Raw genomic sequence first — 20,917 nt, forward strand, 5'->3', positions numbered from 1 at the left:
CCATTCACACCTTGTTCATGCTCAGACGGGAGATAGTAAGGGAGAGAGACAGGCTCACTTGAAGCGGAGAGCAGCATTTTAACTGTGGCTAAAAGAAGCAAGAAGGAAGGGGAAAAAGGAAAGGGTGTGAGTGTGTGTGTGTGTGTCTGTGTGTGTGTGTGTGTGTGTGTGTGTGTGTGTGTGTGTGTGTGTGTGTGTGTTTTGAGGAAGCAGAGGATAGACCGTGTCAGTGAAAGCTATGCTGGGTTGCACAGAAGCTGGATTCTACACAAGTGCCCAGTAGGATTCAGATGCTTGGTGTTTACTCTCGGTGGGAGATGCCGATGAGATCAATGCTTGCTGTCCTGACATCTTATCTTTGTGGCGGCATTTATCAGCTGTGTCTGCTGGAGGTGGCATTTGTAGAAGGGGCTGGTGATTGACTTGGCTGTTTGCAGGTACCTGAGAGATTACCTTCCACTAACAGCTAGGCAAGCATCTCTCTGGTGAAGGAGCCTGCATGTCTGCCCCCCCACCCCCGTCCTCTGTCCTCCATTTTTGTTGGCTGTGTATGCACGTGGACTGGTGGTGTGCTAGCTGCTGCAGGGAACACTTAGGTCTGACTTTGGCTTGTTCTCTTGCCCCTTTCCACCCCAGCTTCACTTCCCAGCACAAAGAATAGAACATTTGGGAATGGCCTCAGAGTCCTACCTCAAAATCTACCAAGTTGTAGTTTTCTTTTTGGAGCTAGGGTCTCATGGAGTCCAGGCTGGCCACAAACTTACTGTGTAGCCAAGGATGACCTTGAACTTGTGATCCTCTTGCCTCTACTTCAAGTGCAATGGGGTTATAGGCACACACAACCAACCCGTTTCATGGGGTGCTAGGGATTGAACTAAGGACTTAGCAGCTCCCGTGGTCTCTGTGGCACAGCCACAGTCAAAGCCACAGCCATGTAAAACTAGCAGTAGGCAGTGGATGCTTGCCCGGGAGTGGATGTGTTCCAGTCGGTAGGGCCTATGGGTCAAACCAAGCGGAGAGCCAGTGTTCACTCACCAGCCCTGGCTCATGGACCCATTCTTTCTCATCTCTGTTTTACCACCGTGAATCAAGTCACCGGCATCTCAGTGGAACCAGAGTTACCCTGCAATTCTGCCAGTTTCTACTCTGTTCCCCCTTTAGTTTCCGCTCCTTGCTGCAAAAGCTGGCCGGATCTTCTTCGTTCATTTCTTTGAATGGTTAAGGCCGTGACTATCTATTTCACAAAACCAGGCCATCCTTTTGTTTTAGTCAGAGGCAATGATGACGACCTTCAAAGCCCATGAGCAGTCTTCTCCTTTCTCTTCCTCCCTTCTCCTCTTCCCTCCTCTTCCTGCTTCCTCCTCTGTCTTCCTCCTCCTCCTCTTCCCCCTTCCTTCTCCTCCTTCCTCCCTCCATCAGCAGCCTCCCTGGCCTTTGGTTCTGTAAGCTGAGGCTTGGTCCCTCATTAAGGCCTTCATGCTTGCTGTTTCTTTTACCAGATCACCGCAGGCCAGGAAGGCCACCTGGACCACTGCAGGTCCAAGCTTCACTGTGCGAGCCTCCTTACTCTGCTCCCTCCGCCTCCTTACTCTGCTCCCTCCGTCCACCAGACTGAGCTTCACTGTGCGAGCCTCCTTACTCTGCTCCCTCCGTCCACCAGTGCTCACAGCTCATCCTGCTTCTTATCTTTATGGAGCAGGAAATTGGGGCAGGGAGGTTTTTAATTTGCTCCCAATCATGAGGAAATAGCAGAGCTGATGTGTAAGTCAGTTGTTGGTCTCTGGGACTGGAGCCTCAGCCACTGCTCTTTACTGCCTGTGTGTTTTCAGTGTAGCATTTGCCGCTGCACTCAAATTCCAAGGTCATTTATTTGTGTATTTTATATATAACACACACATACACATACACATACATATAGATATATATACACATACACACAAACACACATAATACACATATACGCACATACACACATACATATATACACATATATAGACACATACACACATTATAGACACATACATATATATACGTACACATGCACACATACATAAACATACACACATACATACACACATAAATACACAATACACATACACATATGGACACAGACATACACACATACATACATATATACACATACACATATAGACACATTCATACACATATGTAGACATACACACATATACACATACATATATACACATATATAGACACATACACACATTATAGACACATACATACACATGCACATATACATAGACATACACACATAAATACACAATACACATACACATATATGGACACAGACATTCACACATACACATATATACACATATACACATACACATGTGGACACAGACATACACACATATATACACATAACATATAGACACCTACACATATATACACAATACATTCATACACACCTATGTAGACATACACACACACACACACACACACACACACACACACACACACACACACACGGGATATTTGTCTGCTAGTCTGTGCAAATGGAAGTCAGTGGACAACTTGCAGGAGTCAGTTCTCTTCAGTTCCACCTCGTGGGGTGCTGGGACAGAACTTAGGGTGTCAGGCCTGGCAGCAGCGCCTTCACCTGAACTACCTCACAGGTCAGTTTGAATATTTGGAATCTAATGTCTCCTACCACAAGGAGCAGTGAACTGCACTGTCTTTTGTCTTCCTGAAATCCCAGCTTCTAGAACAGCCTCTGGCACAAAATTGACATCCAGTATTTGGGGAATACCAGAGCAATTTAACTTTGTAAGTAAGTGATTTTTGGCATGCTAAAAAATGTATCTATAAAAATAGTCACGCTACCTCTCACTCTAACTTCTAAAGGAGAGAGTGAAAATTCATGTTGAGTTCATCTGTATTGTTTTTGTATACCCACCCCAACATCTATTCATCTATATTGTTTTTATAAGCCGTGTGTGTGTGTGTGTGTGTGTGTGTGTGTGTGTGTGTAATCTTTATTTTGTTTGTTGCTGTTTTGCCTGTATGTATGTCTGTGTGAGGGTGTCAAAAGTACTGGGACTGGAGTTGCCCACGGGAGTGAGCTGCCATGTGGGTGCTGGGAATTGAACCCGGATCCTCTGAAAGAACAGCCCATGTTCTTAACCACTGAGCCATCTCTCTAGCCCCAAACATGTTTTTTTTGTTATTATTTGTAGTTTTCTCATCAGCACACGGTGATGTATATGGGTGGGCTTTGCTATGCCCTTTTCATACATGTAGACACCTCACTTCGGTTCTATTCATCCTCCTTACCCTCCACCCCTTCCTTCTCCCACCGATCCCTTCTCTTTCTCAATTAGCCATCGTCCCCACCTCCCATCTACGTTGAGATTGTCTTGGGTGACCCAGGGAATTTAACCAGGGTTGCTTTCAGGAGCACAAGTGAGGGATTCTTCAGGGGAGCAGGGACCACTTAGCCACACTGAGGAAAAAAAGGTCTCTCACCTCCCCAGCGACTGTTAACTGCCTAGGAGGCGGGGCTGCATGACTCCTCCCCCATTCAGCATCCCACACAGAAAGATGGACTCAATCTTGTTGCTACCAGAGTTGTTACATGAGTAGCAACTGCTGTGCGTTCCTCGGCGCTCTGACCGTTCCATGCTTGGAAGAGTTTCCGGACTCTCCACCTTCATCCGGCGCTTACATTCTTTCTCTGGTCTCCCTCGACTTTCTGTAAGCCTTGGACACGGTGGTACTGAGACACAGTTAAGGCCGAGCATTCACCAGTTGAGAGCTGGCAGTAGCTGCTATGGGAGGAAAGCCCCTCAGACCCCGACTGACGGCAGCAGCACTCTCTGATAAGCATAAACATGATCATTCAGAAGGCAATTTGACAGGCACATCATGTCCACTTAGCCAAACAACAGTTGTAGCTGTCCGCTAGGGCCTATGTCCTCCTAATTTTAACAAGGCCAACAGTACCATGAGTTCACTTATATTCAAATCTAACATTGGCGTCTTTGTCCCAAAATGGGGACACCTTTGCCCTTGTGGATGTTCTGTAGAGTTAGGAAGACATGACTACCCGGGAACCTTCTGATCGCTTGTCTGCAAGTTTCTGGGCTGTGTATGAGTCTGTTGACATATTCGTACTCCACAATAATTATGCTCAATATGGTGATTATAACAATAAATATTAGCCTGGGTTTCAGTCTTTTGAATACTTGGTCCCGGTTGGTGGCGCTCTTTGGGGAGGCTAGGGAGGCGTGGCCTCGCTGGAGGAAGTACGTCACTGGGGGCGGGCTTTGAGGGTTCAAAGCCTCACGCGGGTTTGCAAAGGGCCCTCCTCTCTCCACTTTATGCTTGTGGTTCAAGATGTGAACCGTCGGCTTCCTGTTGCTACAGTACGCCTTCCATCTACCCACATGGCCATGTGGGTGCTGAGAATCAAACTCAGGTCCACTGCAAGAGGGTCTTGTAGAGAACGCAACCATTTGAAGGGCGTTTAAACAAATGTATTGACTGGGGCTAGAGGGACAGCTCTGCGGCTAACAGCGCTGGTTGCTCTTCCAGAGGGTGGAGTTTGGTTCTCGGCACACACATAGCAGCTTATGACTGTCTATAATTCTAGTTCCAGGGAACTGATACCCTCTTCCGGCCTCTTCAGACACCAGGCATGTGCATGGTATACACACACATATGCAGAGAAGGATTTATACACATAAAATATCAAAATTAAATTTATTATTGCTGATGTATGTAAACTGCCACGGTGTGCATGTGGAGGTCAGAGGACTGTCTTTCGGACTTGGTTCTTTCCTTCCGATTTAACATGGCCCCCAGGGACTGTACTTTTCTGTCACCCATGTTATACCCTCAGCCTCTCTTGCTGGAGATCATGCTGGTGTTGCACCTGCCATTCTAACAGCGCCTGAGACAACCGTGGCTCTACGCATTCTGTGCTTACCTCCGCCTCTCGACATATTCGATATGCGGTGCCTCACTGCCCTGTACCCCTGAGGCTGCCTCATCGTCTCAGTTGCCCTCTGGTTCCAGTTGAGGCCAGCAAAGGGAGAGCAAAGGAATCACTGGGATCCTGGTGGCAGACTGTCTCACTTCCTGGCAGCTTCTCTCACTGGCTTCTCGTGACATCATTTCCTCTTCCACTCTTACGCCTCAGGATTGAGGCTTCTGATAGGGTTCTCTGCAGACAAAATGAATCTACTGAAGCCAAACAGGAAGTACAAGGGAAGGTTTATGGAGAGGAAGCTCTGGAGCGAGTTCACTGCGACCATAGGCAGAGGTCAGGGAAGTCTTGCATCTGGGCTAAACAGGGGGTTTTTATGGGTTTGGGATAGGCAGTGATGACCTATGAGCTGGGATTATGCTCATATAAAGTTTAAAAAAGCCGGGCCCCTGGGTGAGCACTCGTGGGTGGGTCGCGGAAACCCGGAAATAGGTAGAGATGACGTCAGGCCAGAGTTTTCTTCTTTGGGCGGGGTTGGAGGAAAAAGAGCAAACAGGGTTCTGAGCTTGTTCAGGGATGACCTGGGGCTTCAACCTGTCCACCTTGTCTTAAGGACCATCCCTCACTGACTCCCTTACAGCCGCCCATTCCTGTGCGCGCGGTTCCTTCCGTTGTGGCATGCGTTTCTCTTGGGTGCACTGTCCGTTTCTGTTGGACCCATGACTGACAGACACAGGAGACGACAGACTCAAGACAAAAGTGCTTCTCTTTCGGCTTAGCACCAAGCTCTAGAGGCTGGACATGATCCCACAACCAAGGAGATAAAAAGGGTCTGGAGAGACAGCTCAGGGGTTAAATGCACTTGTGGCTCTTCCTGAGGACGTGAGTTCAGTTCCCAGCACCCACATGGTGGCTCTCGGCCACCTATAACTTCCGTTCCAGGAGGTTTGATACCCTCTTCTGGCCCTGGGCATGCGCACTGGTGTAATACACACATGCAAGCAAACTGGTGACATGCATACATTAAGTTAATGAAAGTAAAGACTAAGACAATCTCGCTTTATTTTGTTTAACTAAAGGTCTAATGACATTCATCTGTAGTCTGGCTTCCTGAGAGGCTGAGGTGGAAGGATCACGTGACTCCAGAAGTCTTAGATCAACTTGGGCAAAATAGTGAGACCCTACTTCAAAACCAGTCCGTTAATCGTTATAACGAAGGCGAAGAGAATGTAATATTTATTGGGCACCTCTCTGACAGATTTTTAAATTTTTTTCCTTCCTCCCTTTATTTCTTCATTCCTTTGTCCCTCCCTCCCTCCCTCCCTCCCTCTCTCCTTCCTTCCTTCCTTCCTTCCTTCCTTCCTTCCTTCCTTCCTTCATTCCTTCCTACTTTTCCAAGACAGGGTTTTTTCTCTGTATAGCCCTGGCTGTCCTGGAACTCTGTAGACCAGGCTGGCCTCAAACTTAGAGATGCACCTCCTCTGCCTCCTGAGCGCTGGAATTAAAGGTGTAAACCACCACTGCCCCACTATAAAATATTTTTCTTTGGTCTGATCTTTACGAAATTCTGTGAGGCACAGGTTATCCCCAGTTCTGCAGATAAGGAAGTGCAGTTCTAGGAGGTACTCATCTAAGGTCACAAATCCTTCAGGTACAAATGTCGTGTGGGGACGTGGTGCGCTGAGGCTCTGGGGAAGTCACAGAACGTTGCTGTGCCTCAGTTTACCCATTTGTAGAATGGGCACATGAGGCTTTTTGGGGAATTGAGTTAGATAAGGCATGTGAGTGCTTAGTGCAGGGTTTGGTTAGAAAAAAATTTATTTGTTTTACTTATATAAGCGTTTTGCCTGTGTATATGCATGGACACCGTCTTCATTGCATGCTTAGTGTACGCAGTTGTGAGCTTTGCACGCTGTTGGGAGCCAAATTCTGGTCCTCTTTAGGACGACTGTGTCATCTCCCCAGCCTCTTTTAATTAGTTAATGAATTAAGTTGTTTTATTTATCTTTTTATGTTTGAGTCAGATCTCACTATAGTCTTGGCTGGCCTGGGACTCACTCTGTAGACCAGGCTGGCCTCCAACTCAACAGAGATCTGCCTGCCTCTGTCTCCCTGAGTGCTGAGATTAAAGCACCTGGGCTACTTTTTGAGTCAGGGTCTTGCTAAGTTGCCCAGGCTGATTTTGAACTTGCTGTGTAGCCAGGGAGTGCTTGGATTTCTGATCCTCCTGGCTTGGCCTCCTCAGTAGCTGGGATTACAGGGCCATGTCCTCTAATTGGTAATTAAGACTATCCAAGCAGCTGGTAATTGGTTCAGATTTGAAAGAAAGGAAAAAGGGGGTGATAACAAGTTGTTTCTTGGACCACTTTCCAAATTCTCAGCATTTCTTATCGTTTGGTTGTCACCAAGTCCCTGCTTGACATTGTGGTGCTTGTAGATCATGCCTCCTGTCACCTGCTCTCCATTGAACAGGCTGCACTGTTTACATGATCTGGAGGGGATCCGATGTAGCCCCAAGGACCAAGCATGATCTGAAAGTATCCGTCCGTTTTCAACATTTTCCCCCTTCCCTCCCTCCATGTCCCCCCCCCGTGTCACACCCCCCACCCCCACCCCCCACCCCCTACCCCCCGCCTCCACACCTTTTCCTTCCATTCTTAGGCTTTCCGTGGGCAGAGAGTTTTCAAACACATGACAAAGTTCTATCGCCCATCTCTGGTTCAAGCTAGCAGAGATGGAGGAATGGTTACATTTGATAAGATTCTAACAGGTTTTGCTGAGCATTGTGAGCTCTCTTCCAGAGGGACGGTGGAAACAGGGGAGAGGATTTCCATGGCAGTCCTAATAAGCAGACTCCTTCTTGAGTTCCTTTGCTGGAGAATGCAATTTTCTTGGAAAGTGCCTCCTAAAGGGCACATTTGGAAATGTTTAAAATTAAGTCACAAAGGAGAGAGAGAGAGAGAGAGAGAGAGAGAGAGAGAGAGAGAGAGAGAGAGAGAGAGAGAGATGTTTGCCCTTTACTTTTCGTATTAGTGCCGTATAATTACTTTGATGGCAGATTTGGAGGTCAACGTATCTGAAAACTATAAACAGGCAACGGAGATGCATAGGAAGGAGGGGGAAGTGGTCCGGGCTGTCCATTTAAAAGCTGGCAGGCAGGGATGGCAGATCAGCAAGAAAACGAATGTTGAAAAACATAAGAACATATAAGAACAATCTTAAGAACAGAAAAATAAGTGTAGTGATAGGGTATGGCAATTTTGTCAGCATATCTATGGAAACCACCAATTATGTAGTTGGGGCTGTTTCTGCAGCCTGCGCTGCTACAAAGGCTTCTCCTGGGTGCCTTGGGTTTCCTCGGATCCTCAGGGCATGGGAGGTGAAGGGAGGCCGCATTCAGTCTTCAAATAAGGGCGGTGACTCCAAAGACAGCATCCCTACCACCTTCAGAAGAAGACAGAGGATAATGTCCGAGGTAAACCCCGGAAAGGGGTATGCAGTGTGTGTGTGTGTGTGTGTGTGTGTGTGTGTGTGTGTGTGTGTGTGTAAAATGTTCGGTCCCTCTTGACAAAGACTGGTCTCCTCTTTATAAAAGGCTGCCACTGTTACTTTGTGACAGCCAGAGTGATGGATAGATTAGAAACAAGAAAGCATTCTGAGAAACACGCACAACGTAAGTCCAACAAGCCTTAAGCAAGTTTTAAAAGCCAGTTTATACACTCTGCCCACCGTGGTTTTGTGTATGTGTGGGTGTTGGGTGTACATGCATGGGTGCAGGTGTGTGTGTACATGTGTATACATGTGTGTGGGCGCTGGAGATCAATGTTGGATGTTTTCCTTAGTTATTTTCCACCTAAAAAAGAACTCTAGGGGTTGGGGATTTAGCTCAGCGGTAGAGCGCTTGCCTAGCAAGCACAAGGCCCTGGGTTCAGTCCTCAGCTCCAAAAAAAAAAAAAAAAAAAAAAAAAAAAAGAAAAGGAAAAAAGAAAAAAAAAAAAACTCTATGTGCATGAATATTTTGTCGGCGTTTATCTATGTAGACTGCATGCTTGCCTGGTGTCTTCAGAGGCCAGAGAGGGTGCTAGGATCTGATGGAGCTGGAGTTAGAGATGGCCGTGAGCCTCCGTGTGGATTCAGGTCCCCTGCAAGAGCAGCCGGTGTTCCTAACTACTGGGCTATCTCTTCAGCCTTTCTCCACCTTCTTTTTTTGAGACAACAGTTCTCATCGAATCTATAACTCATCATCAAATGGCTAGGTTGGCTGTCCATCAGTCCTGTGGGACCCTCCTGTCTCCACCTCTCCAACACTGGGATTATAGACTTGTAGTTACAGCCTCTGGCTTTGACATGGGTGCTAGGGGCCAGAGTTCAGAGTCCATGCTCTCATGCGGGCACTGAGCCGTCTTTCCCCCAGGCTCTTCTGCTCTTTGTTAGCGAGATGTTTTCGGCGTGTTAGAAGCCTGAGAAGGATGGGGGCTTCCAGTCTTCGGGGCAGTTGAATTGTCCCTTGGGTTTGGCCATTCATCAGATGGAGTGGTTTGGCTCCAGGGACTTCGATGGCTAACTGAGCCGGTGCATTTCCGGGTCCATCTTGGGACAGATGGGAGCCCAGTCTTCACTAGCTGTTTGCTCTAAGGGTCTTTTCCTCTTGCTCAGCTACGTAGTAAACTCATGTCAGAGCCATTTAAAGTCCAAAAGGAGGAAGGGATGGAGAAATGGCGACCCTGGCTCTGAACCATCGGGCACGGGACTCAGACTCTCCACTGTTCTATCCCTTTGGAATACGATCCCGGCTGTGTGCCGTGAGAATGGAGCCACTCACTAGTTTAAAGGAGGTATTGTAGAATTCCTTCCTCCCTCCATTCCTGTCTGTCTGTCTGTCTGTCTGTCTGTCTGTCTCTCTCTCTCTGTCCCTCCCCCCTCTCTCTGTCTCTCTCTGTCTGTCTGTCTCTGTCTGTCTCTCTCTCTCTCTCTCTCTCTCTCTCTCTCTCTCTCTCTCTCTCTCTCTCTCTCTCTCTCTCTCTCTCTTCCGACACATGGTTTCATTGTGTAGCCCTGGGTGTCCTGGAACTTGCTCTGTAAACCAGGCTGGCCTTGAACTCACAGAGATCCACCTGCCTCTAACTCCAGGTGCTGGGATCAAAGGCATGTGCCACCACCACCTGGCTTAGAATTCTTAAAAAGAAAAACGTTAAAAAAAATACTTTGATTTTAACTTGATTTTTTTTTTTTTTAAAATTGTGGGTGTGTTTTCTGAGCCATGCACTTGCAGTTCCTGTGGAGGCCTGAAGAGTGCACCAGAACTCCCAGGACTGTAGTTACAGACCGCTATAAGCTACTATGTGGGTGCTGGGAACTGAACTGGGTCCCCTGCAAGAGCAGCCAGTGCTCTAAACCACTGAGCGATCTCTCCAGTTTGAGATTTATTTTTAAACACAAATTTACACTTCTAAAGAACACTTTCATGTTGTTTTGTTAGTTTTAAGACAGATACTATGTAGCGCAGGCTGGCCCCAAGCTTTTATTTTTTATTTTTATTTTTTAAAGATTTATTTTATGTATATGAGCACATAAGAGCTGTCTTCAGACTCACCAGAAGTGGGCATCGGATCCCATTACAGAAGGTTGTGAGCCACCATGTAGTTGCTGGGAATTGAACTCAGGACCTCTGGAAGAGCGGTCAGTGCTCTTAACCACTGAGCCATCTCTCCAGCCCTGGCCCCAAGTTTATGATGTTTCTGTCTCTGCCTGTGTCTCAGTGCTGAGATTACACGTGTACACCATTATGCCTGGCTTGAAGACATGGTTTTGAAAGGTTGGTGGAAAGAGGTAGATATAGAAAAGAACTTTGACATGATTAATTGAAGAGACAGACAGAGAGACAGGCAGACAAAGACAGTGCTAGAACAGAGACATTGACTTTTACCAAAAGAATCTGGGCTTCCTTAGACCATGGTACTATTCTTTCTCCGTAGTCTACTACACTCCCCTGGCTGGCTTCAAACTCCATGGCTCATGTTATCTTCCAGCCTTGGCCATCTTGGCTCCCCTTGAGGGGAAGCCACCTTCCCAACCAGGCTCTCCTGGTGAAGCGGCTTACTTCATCGGCCCCCATGTGAGTTCCTCCTCAGTGAGTAGGATGTTCTCATTGGTACATCCTAGAGCAGGGAAAGCCCTCTAACCTTCCAGCCAACTTCGGGGTCTGCCCAGCAGCCACAAGACACAGTGCCGGTGCCAGGCCACGTTTTGTGTGTGTTCAGTTGGGCTAGAGATGTTCTACTCCGGAAAGAACGGGCTTTGGGGACTGGGGATATTGCCCCTTGTGGGGGTGAGGATGTCCCTTCTGCTACCTTGCATTAATACCTAAGAGATTCGACTTGGGAGGAAGGGTTATTTTGGGTCACATGACATGATGACATAGTGGCAGGAGCAGGTGGTCACATGGCATCCCCATGTGACGAGCAGGGAGCAGGCAGGAAGTGGGGCCACTCTGCGTCGTACAGGTTCCCCAACCTGCCCAAATGGTGTCATCAGCTGGGGACCTGTATGAGCCTATGAGGTCCATTTCACATTCCAATCTTAACTGTGGACTTAGAAAAAGACTCAGAAAAAAGGAGGGACGTGTCATGGTCTGTCATATCCCGGGCCTCTGGGTGGGAACATGAAGAGAGAGGTGTAAGTAACTGTTTTAGTCGGGCAAAGAACTTTTGAGCAGAAGCCAAGCAAAGAGAGTCTTTTTGAGGCCACTCTCCATTCATGGCTTCTCTGAGGCCAGGCTTTCTCTCCATTCATGGCTTCTCTGAGGCCAGGCTTTCTCTCCATTCATGGCTTCTCTGAGGCCAGGCTTTCTCTCCATTCATGGCTTCTCTGAAGCCAGGGTTTCTTGCCACTCTTTTCTAGGAGGCTCAACTGGCAATGCGGATACAGCTCAGCTGAGTGATGTCAAGCTTGAACACTGGAGGTCAGACTTCATCTCATCACAAACAGTTGTTATATCATCCTCCCCTCCGGCTTATACTAATAAGTACTAGGAGAGCCCATGGGGTGAGCCCATGGAGCCATCCTGAGCCATAGAGGTGGGCTATAGCAAGACAAGGCAAGGGAGGCCAGTCTCCTGCTGGGATGGTTTGAATGAGAAGTGCATAACCTAGAGCATGCGCAAGATGTGCCGGATGCGGAAGATGCGCAAGACGCACAGGATGGCACAAGATGCGCAAGACGCGCAAGATACGCAAGATGCGCATGCGCTCTTGCTCGTATGCGCGCTGGGTCTCTGTCTCTGTGTTTCTGTCTCTGTCTCTGTCTCTGTCTCTCTCTCTCTCTCTCACACACACACACACACACACACAAACACACAAACACAGGCTCATATTTGTGAATACTTGGTTCCTAGTTAGTGGAACTGTTTGGAGGGATTAGGAGGTGTGGTCTCATTGGAAGAAGTGTGTCAAATCCCAGTCAAATGCATTCTCTCCCCACCTGCTCATGGCTCAAGACGTGAGCTCTCAGCTGTTCCTGCCTCTAAGCCTTTGCTCCACCGTCATAGATTCAAACCCTCTGGAACTGTAAACTCAATTAAGTGCCTTCTTCTACAAGCTGCCTTAGTTTTGGTGTTTTATCTCAGCAATAGGAAAGTGACTTAGACACTTGTAGAGGTGCCCTCTTGGGAGAGAGGGAGCCGCAAGCACTTTCCCGGTGTCAGAGTGTCCCAGCTTCCCCAAGGTGGTCAACCTTAGATTTGTATTAAAGGACACAGGTGTCTGTGATGGTGTCCTCGATTGCTTGTCTTGCTGTGATAAATACCATGACCAAAAGCAAATTGGGAAGGGTTTATTGGTTTACAGGTTACAGTTCATCATCTGAGGCAGACACTCAAAGTAAGGGAGACCATGGGTAAGCAGCTCACTAGCGTGTTTGCTCCCCCTACCTTTCTGATATAGCCAGAACCATCTGCCCAGAGATGGAATGGCTCCCAGTGGGCAGGACCCTTCTACACCAAATAATAATTAGGAAAAATGTCCCAAAGAGACACCCATAGACCAATCTGATGGAGGTGACCCCTCAGTTGAGGTACTATCTTGTGCCTAGGTTTGTGTCAAGTTGACAAAAGCTGACACATGCTGCACTTGTTGGGGACACACTTAAAGTTGTTTTCAGGGATTTTTCTCGAGAAACCTTGCTGTTAGCTGTAGTCCTTATGGTTGTGGACTACGGAGTGATGGATCAGCCATTCACAGGCTGTTGCAACTTTTTTCTTTTTCGCTTTTAAAGATTTATTTATTAAATTTAAGTACACTGTAGCTGTCTTCAGACACACCAGTAGAGGGCATCAGATCCCATTACAGATGGTTGTGAGCCACCATGTGGTTGCTGGTGAATTGAACTCAGGACCTCTGGAAGAGCAGTCAATGCTCTTAAACACTGAGCCACCTCTCCAACTCTCTTTTCTGATTTTAAAGAAATATTTTATTTATCTCGTTCACAAAACATTTAGACTTTAATTGAAGTGACCTGCTTGTAGCCGGGAGAGTAGGCTGTGACTGAAACCAGAATCCTGGGTGGAAAATTAACACATGCCCAGGTATCTCTCTTTATTGGAAAATTGTTGAATACTCCTAGTTCTCTCTGTGTGTATATGTATGTATGTGTGCATGTTTGTGTATATGTGTGTATATACATATATATGTGTGCATGTTTGTGAGTATGTATACATGTGTGTGTATGTGTGCATGTTTGTGTGTATATGTGTATATGTATATGTTCATGCTCGTGAGTGTGTGTGTATATGTATGTGTGCATGTTTGTGAGTATGTATACATGTGTGTGAGTGTGTGTATGTATGTGTGTGTGCACACATGTTCTTGGGGGTGCCGTGCACACACCATGGCACAGTGGCTCTATGTGGACAAGCTTGGGTCTTGATTCTCACTCTCTGGTTTGTTTGAGGCAGGGTCTCTTGTCGCTTGCTGTGTTCCTTGTTGCTGCCAGAAGCTTCTGGGCATGCTCCTGTCTCCACCTCCCATCTCCCCGAAGGAATGCTGTAGACATGTGCTACCATGTCCAGCCTTATGCAGTTTTTGGGTACGAGCACACAGGTCTTCTCGCTTGTATAGCCAGCCTCTGCCCACTGAGCCGTCACTGCAGCCCACATAGTTCTAGAATCCAAATGGCTGGATCAAGCTGTGACCTCTTCCCTGCACTGAAAGCCGCCATCGAAATGTCTGCACTGAAGGTCTCCCCTAACGGATGTACACGGTGTGTGTATGTACACATGCTACCCGCATCTGACACACACACCTCGCATGTCTGTCTGACAAATACATACGCATACATGAGTAAATGGGCCTGACGCATTTATGTGTATCTCGTGTAGTAGCCATGTGTAGGAGTGTTACTAGTACATGCATGTACACACGTCACAAGGAAGAGGAAGAACAGAGATGGAGGGGACTGGAGGCCCTGTGAACGCTCTCCCCTGAGACATTTAAGCATTGTCGTGGTGTATGAAGATCATTTGAATAGACTATCGATGTGAGACTGCAAACCTTTGGGAAAAAACATCAGCTTCCTTGGCAACGAACTTAATTCCCTTACCTGGGAAGAGTCGCCTATAAGGCTGGGGGATCTCTGATCAGGTTGGCCATGGCTGGTCCCCTGCTGTCCCTAGTGTAACCAATGGCTAGTTACCTCAGCCAGCTAATTGTAGATTTTGCCTCTGTGATACTAGCAGTTGCCCTGTAGGGTCCCTGCCCTGGCCCTTCACAGCATCTTTCTTTGTGAGGAGCTGTGTGTAAGGCTGGCAAGGTCTTTGGTAGACCTGCCCCTGGGCTGGGCTCTCTGTTGACCTCCATGTTGCTTTCTTCAGCGACTTCTACTGCCAAGGGACCTTCTCCATTGCTTAGGCAACTGGAGTCCATGCCGTTGTATAACGGACGAAGCAGGCCGCAGCATGGCATTTCCTCCACGAGTAACCCCTGTATCATCCCCTCCCCACTATTATTTTTTTTAATGTATTTCGGTGTTTCACTTGCACACGTGTCTACTGCTCACAGAAGCCAGAAGAGGGCATCAGACCCCCTGAAACGGAAGTTTCCGATTGTTTCAGCCACCATGCTTGAACCCAGGCCTTCTGGAAGAGTAGCGGATGCGCTGGACCCCTGAACCATCCCTCCAGCCCCTTGTATCACATCTCTTAACAGACTTCGTGGAAAGGTCAGGCAGTTGTGTCTGTAAACCAGGACATTCCCTTTCTGCTTCTGGTTCTGGCGGCAGCAGGAATAGAAGTGAGCAGTTCTCCCTCCTGAAGACCGGTATCCCAGCAAAGAAGTCCGATCCTCCCCCTCCCCACCTGTGTCCCGGAGGAGCGAGTTGCAAAAGGAAGCCAGCCCCCTACCCTTGTGTCAGCTCGGTCTCTGTGCCTGTGCCTTCCCCTCCCTCCTGCTTCTGGCTCTGTCCAATGGGAGGCAGGTGCTCACTGGGCAAGGGATCCGACCCTTGAGTTTCATTTTAATGGCTTTATATTGTTAGGAGAATCAATAACTCTTTCCAGTGGGTTTGGCTAGGGCTTGGTTAATATTTAGCCCTGTTTTCAAGGCGTAGTCCAGATACGAACAGCCTGAGCCGTCTCTAGGAGAACGAGTGGATCATCCACCAGTATTCAACCCCTCTGAATGCAGGAAGGGGTGGCCAGCGTCCGAATGGCGGGGTGGGGGTGAAGGGGGGGGATGTCTTTGTCTTTGAGACAGTATCCTCAGCCTGGTGGTTGCTGAATCGAATAGGCGACGGCAGTTACAGAAGATTGTCCTCCTTAAGTAGAATTCTATTCCTACATGAGCTGCTAGGGGGAAAAAAAACAAGAAACGAAGAGACTCTGCCAACGGCATTGTTCCCAGGAATTCGCGCACAGAGGGAAAACAAACTCTTAAGGAAAGGTTCTCTTTCATAGAACATTTGCCAGGGAATTGGTTATTCTCAAGCTGGCAAAAATGTGCATGAGAAACAGGTGTCTGAGTCCAAGTCATTACTTAGAAGCTCAAGCACTGGGCCTGTCGGCACTTACCCCTGAGAGGCTGCGCGCACACGCGTCAGAAGCTGAAATCGGGTTTCCCAACCACGCCCCACAACTGCTTGGATCCCCCTGCCATATTTCTTCGGCGAGGTAGAAAAGCTTGACCCTCACCCAGTGTGACTTCCCTTCGTTGAACAGTCACCCTTGGAGCGGATAGCGGAGGCGGCGTAGACCTCAGTCGCCATTGCCTATCCACCCACCCCAGTGTTCACACTGCACATTTGGGAAGCTGGAGCCAATAGAATCGGCAGGCATCACTGTGCACTGCCGCATAGAGGAGGTCAGATCTGTGTAAGCAAACAGGCTCCGCTGGTCCACAGAGTCCCCTCTGCCTGCTGCGGGTCCACGGAGTCTTCTCTGCCTGCTTCCGGACCAAAGTCCCCTCTGCCTGCTGCGGGTCCACGGAGCCCCCTCTGCCTGCCGCGGGTCCACGGAGACCTCTCTTGCCTACTGTTTCACCTCCTCTGTCCTCTTCGCATCACTGGTGCGTGTTCTAAGCTAAAACACAAATTCAGCTCCATGTCCAAGATCACTCAGCTCTCTGGTACTGAAACCACAGCCAACATCATTCAGCGCCCCTGGAGCTCTGATGCCGTCCAATGCCTCTGCTAAGTCCGTGTAGGTTTAATCGGCCCTGAGCCACCCCTTGTATTGGGAGGCGAGTAGTAGCCTGTAAAACCCATCTGACCATCAGGGATCACGAAGTCGATCCGAGGCATTATTAAAAAAACAATCAAATAAAAAAGATTTATTTTACTTTTAATTATGTCCATGTCGTCCGTTTGTGAGCGCCTGGGTGCAGGTGTTCACAGAAGCCAGAAGAGGGCGTCAGATCCATAGAGTTGGAGTCCCGGGTTATTGTGAGCTGTCCAACGTGTGTCCTTGGAAGCAAACTCTGCCAGAGTAGCAAGCGCCCTTAACGGCTGAGCTAGCCTTCCAGCCCTGATGCATTACTTTTTAATTGTACCCACTCCCCTTTATCCATCAGATCTGTCTTCATGATGTTGGATTGAAGCTCTGAGTGACTTTTTGAACTAAAACTGTGTTAACATTTACATTAAAAGATTTGTTCCTTTTTTTTTCTTTTTTCTTTTTTTGTGATAAAAGAAATCCAGAGAACAAGTCGTCTTTAGAATAGATGTTTCAGGGGCTGGAGAGATGGCTCAGTGGCTAAGATCACTGGCTGTTCTTATAGAGGACCCAGGTCTGGTTCCTAGTATTCACATGGTTACAACTATCTAACTCCCATTCCAGGAAATCCAATGCCCTCTTCTGGCTCCCACAGGCACCAGGCATGCACACGGTACGCAGACATACATGCGAGCAAAACAATCATGTGTATAAAATAAAATAATATATTTAATTTTTTTCTTTTTTCTTTTTTTTTCGGAGTTGAGGACCGAACCCAGGGCCTTGCACTTGCTAGGCAGGCGCTCTACCACTGAGCTAAATCCCCAACCCCAAAATTTTTAATTAAATTATAAATATAACCTGTGGATTACCAGGTGAAACATGAATTTCCACATCATGGGACCAGATTGCTTATCTGGATGGAATTAATTATTTATTGATCTTGTGTGTGTTTGTGTATGTGTTGTGAGTGTGTGTGTGTGTGTTCATGTGTATCCATGCTATGCGTCGTCAGGGTTTATGTGTGTGTGTGTGTGTGTATGTGTGTGTGTGTGTGTGTGTGTGTGTCAGAGGATGGCCTTGAGTGTTGAGCGCTAGGCACATCTACTCTTTGTTTGAGACAGGGTCTCATTGGCCTGGGCCCTCACCGTGTAGGGCAGACTAGGCTAGTTGCTTAGTGAGCTTCCAGAGGTCCATTTCTCTCTACCTCTGCTCACTATTGCTGGAATCACAAGCACACGACTTGCACTTGACCTCTGTGTTGATTCTGGGGACTGAAAGTACATTCTCAACTTTTGTGAGATCACCTCCGAGCCCTGTCCCACGGATATTAAAGTCCTCTTTCTTCTGCCTTCAAATGACCATCCTGTTGCCCGAGTACCCCCAGCCATCACTTAGACATTCCATCGTGAGGTTATGGGCGGCTTCTTAGGATCAAAGCCCCATTGGAGGCCATTTCTCAAGCTACAGGGACATGAAGGCTACAGTGTTACCGTCTTCCAGAAATATCTCTACCACTCTGGGTGTCTCAGAGCCACTTCCGGAGTGGGGGATTAAAAAAGGCATGTTTTTTCAAAGATGAGTACTTCCAATTGTGGCGATGGTAAAGGTGGATCTGTAGAGAGCTTCCTTCCAATTTGTTGCCCATTTGTATCAAAAAGAAAAGGAAGCAGTGACTCACTATTTGGTATGGCTGCCGAGAAGCCAGCCCACAGTTGAACTGGTAACTAAGTTTGCCTTTGGTAGCAGTCTGGGATCTCTCTGTGTGCGCTTGTCCTTTTTTTTTTTTTTTTTTTTTGTAACAATTGTCCCTGTAGTCTTGGTTTATGGTTGCACTTTTACTTCGGGGTGGATTTATTTGCCTATCATAAATCCCACTGAATGTATCTTGCTGAGCAATAGTAAGTAGTTTTGGGGAGTAGTTTTCAGTATTGACACAGCCGCAGTTAGCACGGCCCACTAAGGTAAGCTAGCCATGGGTAGGGCAGCCAGCCATTCTGAGCACTAAACAGCCCTTGCTTATGGAGCCAGAAGAACACACTTTAAAGCGCACTCGAAGTCTACATGTAGGATGGTAAACGGGACGCTTACCCAGCCCAGAGCCGGCAGCAGCATCCACTCACCTGCTCTTGGATTCCCTCATATCCTAAAGCTGTGATCAACCGAGCGGGTGAGGGCTGAATCACTTCTTGTCACTTGTACACAAAGAGGAAAATAGCACCCTTGGTGTGAGGACCATCTTAATTAGCATATCTAATGAATAATGAACAGCCTAATTAGCATATTCAAATATCACATCAACTGTATGACAACACTTCGTGGGCATACAGCTGAGGAAGGTGGTGACACAGCCGTCCCTGTGAAGGGTGGGGCTCCTAGCCTTTCCCTGCACATACCTATATCCTCCTTTAGTGAGCCTTAATTTAATGTTTCATAAGCCCTGTTCCTGAGTCTTCACTTCTGTGCATTTCATAATGTCCAGCTCTGTATCCAGTTCTTCAGAAGCCATGCTTGTGAGCTGGGACGATGACTTCACGGGTGAAGGTGCTCGCTGAGCAAGCCGTGTGACCTGAATTCGGTCCCCACAACCCACATAAAAGTGGAAGGCAGGGATCAGTCCCAGGAAGTTGTTCACTGACACCCACACATGTGCCACAGCCAACGCGTCTCCGCCCCATTAATAATAAATACATGAAAATACCTCTGAGAGCTGGGGAGATGGCTTATTTGGGTAGCACATTTGCCGCCCAAGTATGAGGACCTGAATCTGGATCCCCAGAGCTCAAAACAATGTCATCTGGGCACAGCAGATGGTTTACAACACCAATGCTTGAGTGGTGGAGATGGGGGTCCTCTGGGCAAACAGGCTCACTTCACTGGAAGGCTCCGTGTTCAGTAAGAGACTATGTCTCAGTGAACTAGCGTAAATCACGACGGAGGGAGACAGCAGTGTCAGCCTCCAACCTACACACACAGAAGCACACAGGTGCACACACAGGCACAGGCATAAACACACGTGTACATTACATATACATAGACAGGAAGAACCAACAGCCTGCCCCCCCAAAACGAACTGAGAACAAGAAGACCCCAAAAAATGCCTTTAAGGAGTTGTGGAGTTACATTTCTCTTTTCTTTCTTTAAGAAGTCTTATCTGGCATTAAAGATATAATTCTACTTCATTTTTCTTTTCATTGTTTTATTTATTTATTTATTTATTTATTTATTTATTTATTTATTTATTTATTTATTTATGTGCGCGCGCTCCTGCATGTATGCACTCACACAGGGACGGGTACGTGTTGGGGAGAAAATTGTTTGCCCATGGTAATCGTAGTCTGATTCTTGCCTCTCAGGCTCCTGATCCCTCCCTACCCCGAAGGTCCCCGAAACTAAAGGAATTTGAGGAGAGAAAACTATAATCTGATCTCAAAGCAGACTTTGTCTCGATAAACACAATCATCTATGGCCACAACCCTTTAAGTCCCTTCGGGTAAATGAATAACTGATCGTACCTGAGAGGCAAACTCGAGTTTAAGTTCTGACTCTCACAGAATGTTCTCACTGTCTCTTCTCGCTCTGACTAAACGTGTTTGAAATCGATGAGACACCCATCCCGGCGCAGACGCAGCGCCTGCGAGGCTAGGAGCGTATATAGCATCGGGGCTCTGTACGATAAGGAACACAAAACTACCTTACTTTTAACTTCTTTTTTTTCTTTCTTTTTTTTTCTTTTTACAAAAATGTATTATTATATGAACATACTGCTCATGCTCCTCCTGGGTCTGGGAAAGGCCCATGCAAGAGGGAGGCTGGAAGCTTAGATTAGATTGACTCTGACGTGGCGAGTCCTTGTCGTCAGGTTCAGCGCTGTGGTAAATGTCCACCTATACTAGACGCACACGAACTAGCTACTTGGGTTTACAAACACAGGACACGTGTATACTGGCTCCGCAGAGACCGGAGTGGGGGTGGGGAGGTGATGTACGAACGGAAATATCAGATCACGAGATTACATAGCGGGCAAGCACACGTACACGCGCGGAACTTTGATTTTAGTTTTGGTTTTTCCGGTTTCTGCCGGGTAGCTGCTTTCCACCGGGTCACACCCAGGCCATCGTGTCCTCTTCTCCAGACTTTGAATTGTCTGCCTGCACGAAAACGTTCACTTTAGGGGTAGACGTGACCAGAGGGGTATACTTTCGGACAAGCCAGACTCAAATCCCGCTCTGCTCTAGAAAAGCCGGGTGTGATGGGTAGGGGAGGCAGGA

The 20,917-nt window shown here is 47.6% G+C and overlaps 2 protein-coding genes across 3 annotated transcripts in view; one reads left to right on the forward strand and one right to left on the reverse strand.

Annotated features, from left to right (window-relative positions):
- Slc39a11 (solute carrier family 39 member 11) overlaps positions 1-20,917 on the forward strand; it is a 412,294-nt gene that overhangs the window by 7,105 nt on the left and 384,272 nt on the right. The gene's annotated exons all lie outside the window — the stretch shown is intronic.
- Sstr2 (somatostatin receptor 2) overlaps positions 20,369-20,917 on the reverse strand; it is a 7,181-nt gene continuing 6,632 nt past the window's right edge. Inside the window, exon 3 of one of the 2 annotated variants that reach the window (XM_032912668.1) lies at positions 20,369-20,797. In XM_032912668.1, coding sequence (XP_032768559.1) covers positions 20,750-20,797 — 48 coding nt within the window. In that variant the 3' untranslated portion in view covers positions 20,369-20,749. The other variant, XM_032912667.1, reaches the window with a different exon arrangement.

This window comes from Rattus rattus, chromosome 9 (genome assembly GCF_011064425.1).
Source record: "Rattus rattus isolate New Zealand chromosome 9, Rrattus_CSIRO_v1, whole genome shotgun sequence".
In the NCBI taxonomy this organism is placed as follows: domain Eukaryota; kingdom Metazoa; phylum Chordata; class Mammalia; order Rodentia; family Muridae; genus Rattus; species Rattus rattus.